The sequence below is a fragment of the Artemia franciscana genome, chromosome 7 (genome assembly GCF_032884065.1).
Source record: "Artemia franciscana chromosome 7, ASM3288406v1, whole genome shotgun sequence".
NCBI lineage: Eukaryota > Metazoa > Arthropoda > Branchiopoda > Anostraca > Artemiidae > Artemia > Artemia franciscana.
The window spans coordinates 46,507,136-46,526,598 of record NC_088869.1 but is presented as its reverse complement, the minus strand read 5'-3'; the positions used below and the strand labels follow the sequence as shown (position 1 = coordinate 46,526,598).

The 19,463-nt window shown below is 35.1% G+C and overlaps 1 protein-coding gene across 2 annotated transcripts in view; it reads right to left on the bottom strand.

Moving 5' to 3' along the window:
* The window catches only part of LOC136029375 (acetyl-coenzyme A synthetase 2-like, mitochondrial), a 260,989-nt gene that overhangs the window by 9,364 nt on the left and 232,162 nt on the right, over positions 1-19,463 (bottom strand). For both annotated transcript variants that reach the window (XM_065707693.1, XM_065707694.1), the window contains one exon: positions 6,054-6,239. In XM_065707693.1, coding sequence (XP_065563765.1) covers positions 6,054-6,239 — 186 coding nt within the window. The remainder of the gene's footprint in view (positions 1-6,053; positions 6,240-19,463) is intronic.

Genomic DNA, 19,463 nt, shown 5'->3' with positions numbered 1-19,463 from the left:
TTCCTTAAGACACCCTTAGCGACTCCACAAACCATCTTTCTTAAATTATTCTATCCATTTTCTACATTGTCAAGTTTTTAACTCTCCAGTTTAGTATCCAACCGTTCCTAAAAAAATTCTCTTAAATTCTCATCCTGGAGTCTACCAGCGTCATAGCTTCCCGGAAGGCAGTTTCCCTTCCTAAATTCTCTTTCTTTTAATCCCTTTTAATCCAACTATTTACTCTTTTACTATTTATTTATTTGCGTTTTTATACAGAAGTAGCTTTGAGGAGAACTAACAACTCATGGTTCAGCACTAGACCCACAGGTTCAGTAATTTGAATTACGACATCACAAACATATGAAGAATATCAAGGTGAGGATTTTCAGAAAATAATCATAAAGGGGATTACCCCCTCCCTAAGTTATGAATTTTATTATTTACATAGGGCGATTTTGAAAATAATTGATATCTATGAATAAGTAATAAAAGCTATAGTACCACTAAAATCTTGAATTAAATTGAAGTAACGGGCATAATTTTCACTGTTTCATGCAAAGCTGATAGGGCTTTGGATCAAAAGTTATTTTTTTCTTTCTGCAAAACTGCTTGAGACGGGTGTAATACAGCGTGATCTACCAAGGGTAGTACAACCTAAAACTTGTGAACCAAGAATGCATTATTACAGTATATTTATTCGCAACGCAAACGAAGCATTCAAGATGTCTTTGATTCGAATCCCATTAATGTCGCACCATATCTCAATTATTCCCTTTATATAGTTTTTGTCGCCGTTTATAAAGCTAAAATTTAGAAACCCTTCACCAGAAAACGCAAATAAAAGTGAAGCTTATAACTAAATGTTGCGACATTCATTTTTATCCTTGTAAACGACACCAAAGTCTCTCCGTTAAAAAGCGTATCAACGCCAATAGCTGTTAGCAGAGTAAAAAGCCCAAACAAAACTGGCTAGAAGCGAAATCCCTTGACCTCTTTTACAATACTGCTTTCCATAAAAGCCTTTCTTTAAGAAGTGAAAGTGATCTCTACATCCAATGCCTAACAAATTATTTTCGAACTAAAAGGTTTTACGTTTAAAACTACGGTGCTTTTCAGAGACTGTCAAAAAGAGGTTAGACAATGGAACATGAAAGGGACGGGAAACAAGATTGCTAAAAGCAAATTGATTACATGTAAATGGTAAATATTTTTTTAAATAATGACATTACCAAAACGTTCTCAGACAATAATGACTAAAAACAACAATAAGAGAAAAATGGGGATAACAGAAAACGAGGAAAACCTAGAGCCAGTGGAGGCAAGGAAACAATGAATACATATACTCGAGATCTCCGCTCATCAGTTCTCGGTGCTCAAGTCCACAAAATGAATTAGCGTGGACAAACGATTTCTGTTTAGTTCCTTTTTTATAATTCGTGTGTGAGGGTAGGTCTTTATTTTTCTATTTTAGTTTTTGTTTTGAGGTTTTTCTTTTATCTTGTTTCTTGGACATTAGTCCAATAAGTTGCAGTGAAAAAGGCTGAGCAGAGATCTCAGCCATAATATTTCTATTCTTTTCCGAACCAGCATTTTCCAGTATTATCATTATTATTATTACTACTGCTACTAATATGAACTGACTCCAACATCACGCCACCAGAGGCCAACACTTTTGCTCATGCTCCTTCTTCATCCCAATCTGCTAACAGCTCACTCCAGCATCAAGTAGTCTGATGCCAACACAGCTGCACATGCTCCCCCTCCATATCAATAAATTGAAACCTTTCCTCCTCGTCCAAAGATGTCCCAGTTTCATTAAAATCATTCCTTACGATCTCTTCCTATACCATTGGGGGACAACCTACCTTTTGTTTGGCCCTGGATGGATAGCCGAAAGGGACAAAAAAACAAAAACAAACGTATTTCGCAAAACATATTTAAAGATACTAGTAGGTTAGCGCTGGTTGCGAGTTCATCTAATACTTTTCTGAGTGTGGACCATGGGAGGGGGAGGAGGAGCTAGTTTTAATACTAAGGTTCTTTATAAGAACAAGATACTAAAGGGTTATTTAAAAAGGTATTTATGAGATTCAATGCAGACAGGTACAATGTGGATTCTATTTTTTTAATGAAATTTCTCTCCATATGAATTTCTAGCATTGGCACATCTAGCCATTTTGGTCGTTTGCCCTTTCTAGCCGTTTATATACTATTTTAGCCTCTCTACGCGCTCTACACTTGCGATAATACAACAGTGACAAGGAGTAGTTTCTTTAAAAACTATCTCCAGGGATAGGAGTTATTTATGCCTAAAAACATAACCTAAAAAGCATTTTGTACTGAAGTGGAAATAAACTCCTTGAATTATTATTCAGTAAAATGTTCATTTTTTTGGCTGGAAAAAATCATAGCTCACATGCCTTCAAATATGAAAGTGGCTGTAATCGACTTGATAACTACTGAGCGAACAAAACTATAAAATGGTAAATACAATGTGTAATGGCCTCAACTTGAAAAAATTGGCACTTTAGGAATCAGTAAAAAAATACTGCTTATTTCATACAGTATTCCCTGGAGTTGTTATAAAAGAAATAAGAACGACAAGCATTCTAGATGTCGAGGGAAAATTACGATGGTCTTCAAAATGTTTGTCAAGATATCTGAAATGGACGTTTACATGAAACTGTTTTCAAACTTCAATGGAACTTGATAGCTCTTTCCTTTTAAATATATATTCTTATGCAGAATCCTTACCAAACATATACGATTATGAAACAACATTTTCAAGTCCTTTAAAATTCTATATACCTTTAACTTCATTAAAAATTCCTTAGTATATGTTTTTCTTTAATAAGAAGCATCCACTTTCAACTTTTCCCCATCGTCTTTGAATAAATGAATTCTAAAATCATTTCTGAAAGATTTTTAAGCCTATGACAAGTTTCCGTTTGCTCTATATTTTGGCTCAGCAGAATTGCTAGTTTGCTTCTTCAGGAACAATAGTAAAAATACAGTAGCTATGAACAGTTGATGATTTCCATTACAACCACAAATGGATCATTTTGATTCACACTAAACCTAGTTCTGTCCACTTTCAAGGCTGTTTCAAATGGTTTGAGTGTTCCAGATAAAAAATTTCAGCAAAATGAATGAATTTTTTGAGGTTTCGGGACCAGATGTAAGTAAGTTTGGAAACTAAAGGTAAGAAAACTAAGTTGCTTAGACTGAAATGAATAAAGGTTATGAAGTGACACTAATTAATGAGAAAATCGATTAAGTAGAAAGCTTTACCTACCTGGGTAGTGTTATCAGTGTAGTCGGTGGATGATGTGAAGATATAAAAGCCAGAACAGCAAAGGTTCAGATTCTTCTTTTTTTTCAAAGTTGAAAAAAGGTTTGGAATAATAGGCAGTTAAGTCTTCAAATATTGAAAACCACGGTAAAGATAGTTTTCAAGTTTGGTTCATAAACATGGGTACTTTGAAAGACAGAGGAAGTTCTATTAAAGGTTTTCTAAAGGGATTGTGTAAAGATAGTCTTAGGTATTCGTTGGACTGGCTGTATATCATATAATAAGCTCTGAAAAAAAAATGAATTTCGATCGCATGTTCTAGGGCTACAATATTAGAAAGATTGAAATGGTTTAGGCCGCGTTTTACAGATGGAGGAAGACAGTTTCCAAAGATTTTGCTTTCCGAAAATTCATCTGGGACCAAAGGAGAAGCCAGTATTCAGCGAATGGAATGGGAATAGGTCACGAAGAAGGATTCAAAGGAAACAGGAAATTCAGGGGAGGGGATAATAAGCACAGTTTTGAATAGGTTGGGATAGAGGATGAGTGCGCAAGGTTCTGTTGGTCTCAGGTGGTTCAGTGCTTCAGTAAGTTTTAAGTAGTGGCATTTCCATCTAAATGGAACTTGCATTGTTGGTATTGCCGAGAACTTCGGATGTAGATTTTCCCGTTTTTACTAGTACTTATTCAGTACATTAAGTCTGAGGCTATTTCGAAATTTCAACCTTCTCTTCGTCAGCATTAAATACTTAACCTTTTCTGACAAAATATCTGATACGTTCCTCTTTAGTTTATAATTTTATAAAACCTTGGTTTAACTTATTTTCTTGCAATTCCATGTTTTCTATCATACATTCCGATTCAAATCGTTATTTTGGACTCCCCTAAATGCATTCCCAATGAAATCCCCATTAAGGTTAAAACTCAATATTGCCATTTTCTATGGTTGTGAATGAAATGACCAAATTGATTTTTCTTTCTTATTTTACGCAAACTTGAATTTGACGACACTTGTCTGTGATATAATTTTAACAAAATGAAATGCTAATCACATTACCTAAAGAGTCATCATTTTTCCTTTTTTTTTCACAGCCAAACTTGCTTTCAAGCAAACACTCATCTCTGTTGAATTAAAAATAAAAATTTCAAATAGCTTTCATATTAAAAATATATATGAGGAAAAATTGAAAAGAAAGAAAAATCCTTAGGAATTTATTTAATAAAGAAAAACGAGTCGGCTATATCTAAGACCGTAGACTACAGTTAATGTCAAAGTAAGAAAAGACCGTAAAGGAAACGTTTGCGGAGAAAAGAGAAAAAGAAGTTAAACAAAAATGTCATAAAAGGCAACTTTAATAAACTGAAATAATTTCTAACCATTAGAAAACAATCACCCATGTTTTAATTAGGCGAACTGGCACTCTATGCGTTTCTTTGAAAACCCCTATGGGTATGAATGGTACAGCCTCACAGGTGTCAAATCTCTATCTTGATTTTGACTTTCTTTTTTTTTTAAGATTTGTTGGTTTTTTTCGTCTTGAATTTCTTAGTATGGAAACTTCTACCAAAATAATTTTATTCTAAGAAAGACTTTAGAAAATAAGGAACAAAAATTTAGCGTCAATATATCCAAGCAATATAGTTCAGCGATCAATGCTGAGTTGATACTACTAGAATTCGGAAGAAGCAATAAAACAATTAGGTGCAGCATTAAAACCCAAAGGAGTTATACTATTCAACTTGTTGAACCAATGGTGTCTCCAATATATCCTGAGCATTAGCCATTTCGTTCAAGAACGTGAAATTAAGATGTGAGAAGGCGATGAGGGCAACAGAGAGAAATTTGTCCAAAGCAGTTATGTACACAACTATATCTCAAACTTCTTGGCCAAAGTTGCACGAATCTCAGGAAACAATGCCGACATTCAAACTGCTTATTCCAAGGAAGAAGAAGTTGGGTGACTAAACAAAAGAAACTGGGACAGGGACTGGCTAGGGATTATCTTTTTTCTTACGAGATGTTTTGATCGCAGAGTAATTCCTGAATTTAACAACCTAATAAAACCATGGTTTTTCAACCGGATACCATTAAAAAGCTTGAATATTTCCAAATGCCTCATTAAAAAATAAAACAAACTTCTGAATTTTGTTTCAAAACAACCGTGAAACTAATCTTTTTTCTTAGTTTGAAGCATTGCTTGATTCTCCATCATTCAGAGATTATTTAGTGCATGGCCCTTAATGATTAAGAGGTAATAATTAAAATTATCAAAGAGCTCGTGACAGCAACAACTCAGTCATTACCAAGTATAATTTTCACAATTGGTGTTCGATTTTGGTGGTAAGTCGAGCTTCGCTGAAATGTGAGTCACGCAAGGGTTTTGGTCTCTAGGATTAGAAATTGGAAATTTGGATCCCCGTGACCCTCCTACATTCAAACGAGATCGCACAAAATTTATAAGGAAACTGATCAGAAAATACGACTCATTTAAACTATAGCACCTTTTCATTGATACCTTCAATACAAAAATAATAATTCAACGGTTCCTGCAAGGTTTGAATGCAAATACACGTCCTGAAAAACTAAAAGCGAAATAACTGTCTCCTCCTTGTGACAAAAACACCCTATTTGTGAGACACATTCAGACGAATCAATACCCTTTTTTAATGAATATTATTTTCGTCACTTCCAAAAAAAGGTCTAGATTTCCATACTTGTAGGGCAAGTTAAGAGAATATAATGTGTAGAACAGGAAAAAGTAACGTAGCCTTTAAATACCTGCATAATTTCCGGAACAGCATGACCCGCAATTTTAGTTCTAACTATAGATCTAAGTTCAGCAATGATCTGCTTATGTTCTTGAATCACTCCTTCTTTCAATACAATGTATGCATATACACCCTCACCCTTGATATCGTGCGGGTAACCAACAACGGCGCTTTCTGCCACGCTGAAGTGCTCATCCTACAACAACAAAAACATTAATTTAGACTTGATTATAAGCATCGCTCTGAACAGTACTACGCTGTTTGGGCACTTTTTTTTTAGGTCGTTGGATGCTGGATTCCTTGAAAAACGGTGCTTTCGGTACATTTTGCTTTTATGGCAACTATACCTAATGCAAGGCATCTACTAACATTGATGAGGATTTTGCCATAGTAAGAGGTTTAATAGTAGATATAAGCAATCCCTTTCTCCAGTAAGTTATAGTAGCTTTGACAACTATTTTCTACACATTCATGAAACTAACTTAAGCTTGGACCTGTTTGAGTAGGGTTAGCTCAAACTAATAAAGCAAGAAAAATCGAGTTAGAAATAGACGAGTGTGAAGGGGGAAGAGGTCATTGGGTTGCGTCATTTTAAGGGAGAGAGATCAACTATGAAAATAGATTTTCTTTGCCTAACATGATCAAGGCCTTATCATTACAGATTTCTCCTGGTTTTGAGAAAATATACAACCAAAAACTCTCATAACTTCTGCGAGGGCAAAGCCTTCCGCTATATTATTCCGCTTATTATTATTATTATTATTATAGGAGAAATACCAAAGTTCTGTCTAAATTGTAAGAATCACTTTTGCATATGGAATTTGAAAACAGACAGTCTTAAGGATTAGACAGTCACCAGGTGTGGTAATTTTCACATCCTCCAATGGTATTGTTGTTTTCGTTTCACATCTATTGTTCTCCTGACTATATCTTTGACACATAAAATCGTCTTTTTTCCGTTTTTTTCTACTACTTATCACTCAACTCTTCTGCTACCTACTAATTTACATATTCATCTCCTTTTACTTCTCACTTTTAATTTTGTTTATCATATTAGTTATATGTATTTGCATGACATTTGACTGGCCTAACTTAGGCTGTTTTGATTTTTCCGCACTAGCCTAGCCTTTTCTCATAGAATATCATTATTTCCTAACAGGTATTTGTTCCTTTCTTCCCCACTTTTCAGCGTAAACTTGCCTTACGAATAATTTTCAGAATTTCTATCTGTTGCGTCGTCTCACGGTATAAGCAACATGTCTCAAAAAATCTTTGCTAGTGTCCCCCCTTTGGAATATTTAATGTTTAATAAAATTATATTCTAATCAACGAGTGGTTGGCCAACAGCACAGACAAGAATTCAACAAAAATCAATAATTTATAAGACACAGAATGACCAATTACTACCCCTAATCAAATGTAGCAGTAGCCCTGGGAGGGGTCTCGAACTAGTGGCATACGAAATCTACTATGTTCATGATCTGCAGCCCCTGTGCAGCTCTGGATCTGACCAGTTCCTGTAGCGGTTAAAAAAGCAAGCAAAGATGCACCTAAAAGGAATGAAAGAGCAACTGTACAAGGTTCCTCGGGGTAATAAATCTTTAAAAAATAAGGCAGATTCGTCAAAAAATGGATCTATCCATTCAAATCTTTTTGCATTATTCTATTTCATTTTAACATTTCCAAGAAACATCCTCTACCATACCTAACTGAATTAAGGTTGATTTCACCTAAGAAGTAACATTTCATATTTTTGATTCATAAATAATAAAAAAAAAAATCACCAACCGGCGTAAAAGAATAAACTTGCGAAAAGAAAGTCAAAAAGAAGCAAAAACGAAAATAATAAGCTTAAACAAAAAAAAAACAACAAAGAAATCAAAAATTAAAACTTCAAAGAAACAATATCATTTAACGAAAGCGTAACATTAATACTGAATCATTAGGAACATGTCATAGAAATAAATAAATAAATGTTTTGGACAATCCGATAATTTGAAAATATGAAAAGATGTTCTTTTACTATAGAACTTTGACTGGTGCTCTAGCACTTCTCATCACGGAATTCACTCTTCATCTATTTTACGTACTGCTGCGTGACAATTCCGTCACAATTTACATCATGCGAGCATCAAGTCAAAAGCTTTATAAGGTATGATTAAATTTTAATGATGGAAGTTACTATTTAATAGATACAGTTTTCAAATGTTGAGTTGATTGCTATCTCCTAAAATCTGGATGACATGTTTTTCAATAATCTGGCTTCTCAAAATTAATTAAATGAACTTGGGTCCTCTTTCGGTTGCTACTCAACTAATTGACTTTATAAACTCTGTCTCTTGTTTTCTACGTCATTTTCCATAGTTTCTAATCTTTTGGGACCATTCTAACGGTTCACTGAAAATGTTATTTCACTTAGAAAGAAATGTGGGGGCGACATATAACAATGATTTATTGGTTTCCGAACGAAAGCAGGGACAATTCAAAAGGTCCCAAAAATAGCAAGATGAATTTGAATATTGAATCCCTATTTCAGGGTATCTATCTCCTCTAAGCAATGCTTTCGTCACGCTAACGTGAATTTATAGACATTCGGTATCTATTACGTTCTTTCGTAAAAGCTTATAAGACAAGGATTGTTTTTACGTCAGAATAAGCAAAAACGGTAAATTTTGTTCTATATCCAAAAGTCTTTAGAATTACTAAAACAAAGCGCAGAAAAGAAATTTTTTAATATCTAATGTAGATAAATGATAACGAAAACCATGGGTTGTACTTTCGCTTCCCTTAAACATTTTAGGGACCAATAATGTAATCTATTCATACTTGAATAGAAATTAAATTGTCAATACTACGATTTACTCAAAACGTGGTATTTTACTCTCTGTTTGGTTGATTGAGCATGTTAATTCTGTAAGCAGTTAAGTACATACACATAAAAAAATTAAATGTTCGAAAAACACCCCACTCCCTCACACCAAAGTCGGCATTATGAATAATTACTTAGGAGTAAATAAAGATACAGGAATAAAATGCGCCACCCCGACATGCAATTTTTCGCTGAAGAATGAAAGAGCTCCTAAAGTAGTTATGAAAGCGAAAAAGGACATTTTTCTTGATGACAATTTCTCTACTACATAAAAATAGCGCAATACTTTTTTTTGATTATTTTCACAATCTATTAATATATCTTTTTTCTGTTTCTTTTTCTAGTCTCGATCTTTTTCCTGAAATATTCCCCTAAAATAAATTATATCATCCCTGTAGAAGTGTATGGATCCGATCAACTTCGGAACCAAATTTGAAACAAACATCTTATCCTTTTAATATATTTGACCAATGAATTTGTTTTTTATTTCAATTAACTTTTTCATATTTCTGATGAAAGCTTCACCATTTTAGACGTCCAGACAACGTTTCCAATCCATTTTTTAGTAGCACGTAATCGTTCAAATCTTGTTAATTTCTCACGAACTTATTGCACTATTAGTTTGTTCGAGGTCACCACGACACCTATATCCACTGAGACAAAAACCTACTTTCATTCCAGTGCAACCACCTCAAGGATTGCAACGACTGGTATAGTATATTTATTTACAGCATAACAAGTTTTTTTTTATATATATGAAAAACTTGTCACTGGTTAATTTTATTTATCGTGGTTTGCATTGATTGAAGCAGATGAAGCACAATCCTAACAAAGGGGCTTGCAAAGGGAACTGACGGCGGTTTTCAAATAAAATGAGCTAGGTCATTTTTATTTTAGCAAGTTCAAAAAAAAATTATTCTTACTATGATGTTCTTAGAGTTCTCTGATTCTGAAGCATTATTTATACAGGTAGGACTCATTAATAACTAGATGCAATATTGCTCGAGCATAAATTATCAGAAGAAAATTCATCGAAACTCATACGTGATTAGAAATGCCGACGTTTCATTGGACCTCCTTGCGTTTGATGATAAAGGCCATATTGGATTTTCAGTGAAGGAGAAAAAAAGGTGTACCACAGGTCTTACAAATTGAAAAATACATCCATAAAGAGTTTTCACTGAATAAGATAGAAAAAAAGAGTTTATGTACGCACAATTCATGGCGAATTACTGGCGAATTTATTCACATTAATTTTATCACAAGGAAGAAAAGTGATTTTTTTCAAAAGGAAGTAGTCAAGTGAATCAAAATGAAGCAGGAAATTAGCAGCTTAATACACCTAAAATCAAATACATCTTCAATTGAATGTTTGAGTGCATGTTCTTCTATTTGTTTTTTTTTTATCCAGCCATTTCACTTTTCAAAAAGTATGTGAGAGCAGACTGTAAGTAAGGAGCTCGCAAAGGAGCTTGTACGAAGCATATAGTAACTAAATCTCTAAGGCGTTTTGATAATAATCAAACAGTAAGCAAGCAACGACTCGGCCAAGTAGTTATCAAAACCTTAAAAAACAGTATAAACTTAAATAACTGGATTCCAAACATATAAAATTCATTAGTATTAATGTTATCCATTGAGAGCCAAAAAACCTGAGAAACTTTGCCTGATTTTAGAAAAAAGGGGAGAATACCCATAAAACGTCAAGTAATATTAATGAAAATCACACCATCAGATTCAGGATGCTAGAGCGTCCTACTGAAGAGATTTCAAGCTCTTATCTAAAGAATGTGCAATTTTGTATTTTTCACCAGAAAAGATCGCGGATGCGTGTTTTTCCTCTTTTTTACCCAAAGGTTACTGTATCAAGACAATATTTCTAGAAGATCGAGAGAGGGCTCATTAGAAAGGAAATCGAAATTTCTGGTGCCCTTTTTAAGTGACAAAAAATTTGACAGCGAATAGCAGCCTCCCACGCCACCTTTCCCCTTATCCGATCAAAATTTTGATCCCACCTTACCAATCAAAATTTTGAGATAGCCATTTAATTCAACATAGTTGAAAGGAATAACAGCTATACCTTTGGGGATTACACGAAGCCCCATAGTCCCTGGGGAAAGGGTTGTAGGTTACGAAATTTACCCACTGTTCACATATTGTATTTGTCATTTGGAAATATACATATTTTTTTGGGGTGGAGGGAGGGGGGAGTTCCCACGGAAAAAAATTTCCGCAGAGGAAAAATTTTCCCGCGGAAATTGTGCAAGGAGAGGGAGGGAAGGAAACTTCTTGGCATGACCTGCAATACGATCAGAACTAAATAAATTAAAAAACAAAAAGATTTCTTCAACTGAAAGGAAGTAGCAACATTAAAACTTCATACGGACAGAAATTATTCCTTATATGACGGAGGCAGTCCTTTCCTCAGACCTTACTCTTTCAATAAAGTTTGAACCATTGCAAAAATTCTTTAAGAAAGACTACTGAAACGCAAGTGCCCTTGAATATGATTGTAAAGTATTTTTTAAAGAGATTTAACACTTTAGCATAGAGAGCGAGGGTAAAGGAATGGGTAGCTCCCCTCATATACGGAATAATTTCAGTTCAGTTCAGTTCCTTTTATTATTACAACAAATTTTTACAAGAGCACTATTCCAATGGTCTCCATAAGGCTCCATGGCCCGTAGTACGGAGGCTAAATAACATTAAACTTAAAACACTAAACGTGTTCGTTTCAAGTTTTAATGTTGATCCTTAATTTCCCTTGAAAAAAAATGTTTATGAAAATAATTGATATTTATGGTAATTCTAAATCTTTAAAATTCATTTAGTTATAAGGTACTCACCATGAGCTACAAGCCTGAGAAAATTTGGCCTGATTTTCGAAAAAGGGTGGAAACATCTCAAAAAGAGAAGTAATTTCGATGAAAATTAAACCACAAGCTCAGCTTATCAGAGTATCGTCTTACAGAGGTTTCTGGTCCCTATTCCCACAAAAATAAGATATTTTGTATCTTTTAGTGATTTATTTTTTGTTTCCTTTATTTGCGGGGGTTATCGTATCAAATATTCAAAGAATGCTCATTTGGAGGAAGATTCAAAGTTGTATTATCCAAATGAATAGCCTTAGATCACACTAATGCAAAGTAGTGTTAAGGGACTATCTTGAACAAAAAGTAATACTATAATGGGCAACAGTAGCTCCAATGTAGTCTAGGATAGCCAGAACATTTATCTTTAAAGTTCCTAGTAGCCTGACCCTCTAAATTTGACTGGAGTCTTAACAAAACATCATGGAAGATGTATAAAACGCAATTTTAAACCAGGGTAGGGAGGCATATAATTTTAGATGTTATCAGTACAACTAAAGTTTGGAGTAAGATCATGCTTCTAACTGATTTTTTTCTGCGTCAACGTAGTCGACAAGCTCATCATTTAATCCTTAGCAGTATGAGTAAAAGCTCCTAATTGTCATAGGGAAAAAGCAACAATAAAACAGCGGTTATATACAAGTCTACTATAAGTAAGCCGTGGATTGAAGGAAAGGCTATGGCCCATATTCTACTTGAAGATGATACGGAATTCTAAGTCTGTGCAAAATTTGTTATTTAGCTCGTCTAGGGCTAATGGTGGGACCCTTTTCCAAAGCCAAGACTGTGAAACATTCCCCGAGAGAAAGATCGCCTTATCCGTAAGTACAGGCCAAAATAAAATTTATATATATCCTTTTTTACAGCTTTTTGATGCCTTTAAACCATAGGAGCTCCCAAACTTAAAAGTTAATTTTTCAAAATTACTTTTGTGGAGTCAAGAGTCATGCTCTCACAGAGGGAAAAGCCGCTTGCGCTACTCCCATTCAACGGGACCGATTGTGGGATATGAAAATTGAAAAGTTTATTTTCAAAATTGTTTTTTTCTTCTTCGAGAGCAGAAAAAAGAACAAAAAGTTCCATTCCAAAAAGTAATCGACGAAGGAACACTGTCATCAAGATAGAATCTTATGGAAACAACTCTTTCTATACATAACTTTTCTTTTTTCCAAAGACTATTTGTTCAATAGAATACTGAAGTTTTCCTTCCAGTTCAGAGAATCCAAGACAATAAGGAAAAGAATTGATGATCACTTTAATCTTCCCAAATGCCCTTGAAACTTTTTGGAAACAGAACAATAATATCCTGGTCAAAAAATATTTTACAAAAGAAAGTTATTTTCGTAGGCACATTAGTAGGCAGTAGTTGCATAAAAAATAAACAACACTATTTTAGAATGCGATCAAATTGCATAAATTGCCCACGTTTTAATAACTAAAAAGATAGCAAGTGTTTTTTCAAATGAAAACAAAGAGCGATGTACAAACTTGAGACTAAGGAAAATTACTCTGAATATAAGGATTGAAGAGCCCTCCTCAATCCCCACTCTTTATGCTAAAGATTAACATTTCGCTCCCAAAGCTTCAAGAACTATTCCTCGAATCCTAGGAAGATTGAAATAGGATAAAAAGTGTTTTTTACACAAGTCTGCTTAAAGGAATAAAATTTTAGGTTTAAATATTTTGAAAGACAATCCATAAATAAAACAATTACGACAAGCCACTAACTATATTTATTGCTCTCAAATATTTTGTCAACAAAGCACTAGTAAAACTATACAAAACTTTAGTGCAAAGAATGGAGGATTGAGGAGGGGGACACACGCCCTAGAGTACAGACGTCGGAAACCAAGAAAGGAAAGGATAGTTGAAAAAACGAGTATTTTGTCAGCCAGTAGCAAAATATGAAGACGAAATACTCGTTTCTTCAACTATTCTTTCCTTTCTTGGTTTCAAATCTCATGTATAGCCAGTGTGGTCTTAGAATGTATCTAGAGTACAGAATAGTTTATGTTGGTTTAAAGTTTGAAATTAATTCTTTATATATATTTTTAATTATCTTTCTACCTGAAATATGAGGGAGAGGAACTAACCCCCACTCTTTAAATTAAAGTTTAACTTCTGAAGGACGTTGCTTTGAGAAAGACGGCAAACTTAGTGCACTTGGTTGTGAGTAGTGTTAAGTAGCATGGATACAGAGTTTACACTCTCACTTGAGCACTAAAGTCTGCCTATTCCAAACTAGAAAATTGACCTACTTACATAACCAGCCGCCCAAACAGGTATCCGACACTTTTGGGTTAATGACATATATATATTCCTGTCAGGACATGATTAGCAAATATTCTATCTTCATCGAATAAAAGCAATAACCAATCATTAAAATACTTAAAATTCAAGTCATGACAATTATGTGAATAAATATTTTGTCGTTTGACAATATTGTTTAGTATTGAGGTATGCAACAAATTGAAACTAATAAAGCTGTATATATTTTACGCAATAATACGACAGCCCTTGGTCATCCATGTCCCAGCCTTCTTTTTAGTTTTAGCCCCCTTTTTTGGACTTAGAATTTTTTGGACATATAATTTTTGGACTAATAATTTTTAAATAAGTGCTATGCTAAGAGAAAACAAAACAAAGTATTACATGGAATGGATTCAAAGCATTCATTTTCATTTTTATTATCATATTCTACATGTCTTTATTTCAATAAAAATAATTTATACATTACTTTGTTATACTTCCATTATTTTTAGGGTACTAGTAACTCGAATGTTTAGAATGTCTATTAAAAAGTCAGAGATGTAAGAAAATTAATTTCCAGAGACATAGATACTTCTTTTTGTTGCATGTGAAAATCTACCGTCTTTATTTAAAAAAATCGAAATTGCTCTGGCTGAATTTATATCGTGGGCTGATTCACAGTATTTGACACTAAATTATGGTAAAACAAATTATATTTTATTTTCTAGAATCGGATCAGTCTAAAAAGACCTCAATTTAATTGTAAAAAATAATATTATAAATAGGGTAAAAACCTGTAGATATCTTGGATTTACTATTGATGAGAATATTTCGTGGAATGAACAGGCTAAATTGATGGTAACAAACTTTCAAGGTCCCTTGGAATTATCCGCCGTCTTAAATTCCGTTTCCCTTAAAAAATCCTGAAAATGATTTATCTTTCTATTTTTCCTCCCCATTTGGCTTATGGATGTTCTATATGGGCAAGCAACTTCATCTCATGTTACAAGAGAATCCAAATCATCCAAAATAAAGCCATTGAAATTATATCACCTCTTCAGCATTCAGATAACATTAACCTCCATTTCAAACTTACTAAAATATTTGATGTGTCAAAGACTAAGGATTTTCAGATTGTAACTTTTTGTTTTAAATATTTTAACAACCTCCTTCCATTGTCATTTGAAAATTTATTCACTTTAAATCAAGATTTGCATACTTATGAAACGCGAAATTCATGTGACATTGTCAACAAGACACCATCAACAAAAAAAGAGCTTCTTTTTTAATTATATTTTTTGCACCAGCTAGCTGGAATTCCATCCCCTTGGAAATACGGAACTCAAATAACCTTATTACCTTCAAGCGAGCAGTGAAGGGTCATTACAGAAATACTGTTTAGATTTGAATATCGTGCGGTCCTCCTCTTTTCGGTCTTTTTCATTTATTTTTATTTTTTTCTTTTCTTTCTCTTCGTCACCCCCTATTTTTTCTCTTTTTTTCTTTTTTTGATAAATTCAGTTGATTTGTTGTTTCTGTTAGTTGATTGCTTAATTATTCTTTAGTGAAGTTTTTGCCCTAATCAAGCACTTTTGTGCTTTCCTGGCAGATTATGTACATGTAATTATGTGTTTTTGTTTAAATATATATGATTGAACTGAATTGAATAATCATCCACCCAGGCACACAGGCACAGAGAGTGAGAGAGACAAAAATACATGCAAACAGTCGGATTCAGACATACAAACAGACAAAGATTAGGACAAGCAAACACCCGCCCAGACACAAATGCACCGAGAGTGAGAGATACAAAAACACATAGAAACACAAAGATTCAGAAGAACAATCAGACAGACAGAAACTAGGACAAGCAAAAACTCGCTCAGACGGAGAGTGAGAGAGACAGAAAAACATACAAACACACAGATTAGGTCATAAAAACAGACAAAGACAGACACTGGGACAAGCAAACACCCACCTAGACACATTGGCAAAGAGAGTGAGAGAGAAAAAACATACGAACAGACAGATTCAGACATACAAACCGACAAAGACAGACACAGGGACAAGCAAACACCCACCTAGACACACAGGCACAGAGAGTGAGAGAGACAAAAACACATACAAAAACACAGATTCAGATATACAAACAGACAAAGACAGACACTGGGATAAGCAAATACCTGCCCAGCCACACATGCACAGTTAGAGAAATATGCAAACAGCCAGTCAACTTCTACCTGTGCGCGGATACCTGCAGCCAACCTACAATGCCCACCCTTTTTCAAATTACTTCATTCTAATGCGGTTTGTTTCGGTCCACTTAGCTGGCGCGCCAGGCTAAGTGAACCTAAAAGAACCTAACTTTAATGAAGCTATTTAGTTATGTGCAGGTAGAACTTGACAAGCTGTTTGATTGTCTCTCTTACTGTTCCTGTGTGTCTAAGCAGGTGTTTGCTTTGTGTTTGTGTTGGACTCTATGTGTTTGTAGGTGTTTCTCTCTCCCTCTCTCTCTCTCTCTCTCTCTCTCTCTCTCTCTCTCTCTCTCTCTCTCTCTCTCTCTCTCTCTCTCTCTCCCTCTCTCACTAAGCCTGTGCGTCTGAGAGGCTGCTTGCTTTTATCTCTCACTATGTCTGCGTGTCTGAGTGGATGTTTTCAGGTTTCCGTGTCTAAACTTGTGTGTTTGGGTGTCTGACTCTGTGTATTTTTAGTTGTTTTTGTCTTTCTCTCTAACTAAGCCTGTCTGTCTGAGCGGATGTTTGCCTCTCTATCTCTCTCTCTGTGGCTGTGTGTCTTAGCGGATGTTTGGATGTTTCCGTGTCTATCTTTGTGTGTTTGTGTGGGTGACTCTGTGTGTTTGTAGGTGTTTTTGCCTCTCTCACTCTTAGTATGCCTGTGGGTCTGAGAAGTTGTTTGCTTGTCTCTCTCACTATGCCCGTGTGTCTAAGCGGCTGTTTGCTTGTCTCTCTCACTGTGCCTGTGTGTCTGAACGGGATTTTGCAAATTTCCGGTCTGTCGTTGTGTGTTTGTGTGTCTAACTGTACGTTTGAAGTTTTATGTCTCTCTTTCTCACTATACCTGTGTGTCTGAGCAGCTGTTTGCTTGTCTATCTCATTATGCCTGTGTATCTGAGCGGGTGTGCACGTTTTCGTGTCTGTTTGTGTGTGTGTGTGTGTATCTCGTGTTTTGTCTTTCTCACCGTACCTGTTTATCTGAGTGGCTGTTTGCTTCCGTGTATTATTATGCTTGTGTTTCTGAGCCGGCGTTTGCATGTTTCTCTCTCTCTCTCTCTCTCTCTCAATCTCTTTCTCTCTCTCTCTCACTATGCCTGTGTATCTGAGTGGTTAGCTGAATGTTTCTGTGCCTGTCTTTGTTTGTGTATCTGACTCTGTATGTTTGTAGGTATTTTTGTCTCTCTCTCTCTGACTATGCCTACGTGTCTGAGCGGATGTTTGCCAGTCTCTCTCACTATGCATGTGTGTCTGAACGGATGTTTGCATGTTTCCATGTCTGTCTTTGTGTGTTCGCGTGTCTGACTCTGTGTGTTTGTATGTGTTTGTGTTTCTCTCTCTCACTATACCTGTGTGTCTGATTGGCTGTATGCTTGTCTGTCTCATATTCCTGTGTGTCTGAGTGTGTATTTGCATATCTCTCAAACTCTCTGTGCCCGTGTGTCTGAGCGGGTGTTTGCTTGTCCCAGTGTCTGCCTTTTTTTGTTTGTAGTTCTGAATCTGTTTGTTTGTAGGTGTTTTTTGTTTCTCTCTTTCTCTTACTATGCCTGTGTGTCTGAGATTCTGTTTGCTTGTCTCTCTCACTATGCTCGTGTGTCTGAGTGGCTGCGGGTGTTTGACTCTCTCTCTCTCTCTCTCTCTGTGTGCATGTCTGCGTCTTTGTTTGTCTGACGGTGTGTTTGTAACTTTGGTAAAAGCCTTGTTAATCTATCTCAGATTCTAATATACCTCCTATGAGCCTGCTAGTAGCATCTATGTCTCTGAAAATTCCTTATCTTACATCTCTGACTTTTTAACAAACATTCTAAACCTCCGAGTTGCTAGCGTACCCTAAAAATAATGAACACAGAACAAAGTAATACATAAAATATTTTTAATTGAGATAAAGACATGTTGAATATCATACCAAAAAATGAATGCTTTGAATCCGTTCAATAAAATATTTCAGTATGTTTTCTCTTAACACAGCACTTATTCAAAAATTCTAAGTCAAACAATTTTTTGAGTCCAAGAAAAATGTGAGTGCAAAAAATTCTAAGTCCAATAGAAGAGGGAGAGTGTCAGGGAGGGCCATTGGGGCCCTTGGAGGTTGGGACATGGATAACCAAGGGCTTTCGTACCATTGCTTAAAATATATACAACTTTATTTTTTTCAACCTTATGCATACCTAAATACTAAACAGTATTCTCAAACAACAAAATATTTAGTCATATAATTGTCATGACTTGAATATTAAGCATTGTAATAACCGGACATTGCTTTTATTCAATGAAGATCAAATATTCGCCAATCATGTCCAGGCAGGAATATGTAGGGCATTCGCCCAAAAGTGGCAGATACCTGTATAGACGGCTGGTTATGTAAGTAGGTCAATGCTCTAGTTTAGTATAGGCAGGCTTTAGTGCCCAAATAAGGATGTCAAATTTGTATCTATGTTACTAACACTACTGTCCTGAAAATAAAATAGAGTTTTTCTAATTAGACTACCGGGTTATATAACAAAGGGTTAAATTCACATTCACCCAACTAATCTGAAGCTCCTCTCATAAAGATTTCAAAAATATGGACTTGAAAACGCGCTTTAGAGGTCTGAGGTGGCCCCAATCCTATAGAATCCAACGGTATCCCCATGATAGCTGGTGCATAGCTATGCGTGGCACTATAGCCATTACTTTTACTGGACAACGGTCTATTAAAAAAGTACGACTTTTATGGACTGAATACATGTTTAGAGAGGTGTTTAGCGTCTGAGTAGCCTCTTAGATTGAGAGGCTAAATAAATATTTTTTCAACAGTTATCAGGCCTTTTTTTCCCGAAAGTATTTCCGCCTTTAGTTACACCGAAACTGCTTTTTGACACGATAAATTGTAGGCTATCGGTGCTTCAATGCATTATTATTATTTTTTATTTCCCAGGACACTTTGTATGGAAGGAGTTCTAAATGGCTTTTTTTAAGAACCAAGTGATTGGAGGGGAACCAGCTATCTCCCATAGTTGAAAGATCAAATAACTATGCCTCCGGGGATGACATAATTCACCACAACTCTTGGGGCAAGAGCTTTAAATTATGAAAGTTGCCCATTGTTTTCATTTAGGTTTCGTTATTGGGAAATGGAGCCATTTTTGATGTCTCCGAGTATATCTCCCAAAAGGCTCGAGGCATTAAAATGAAACTTTCAAGGAAATTTGGACGAGGGG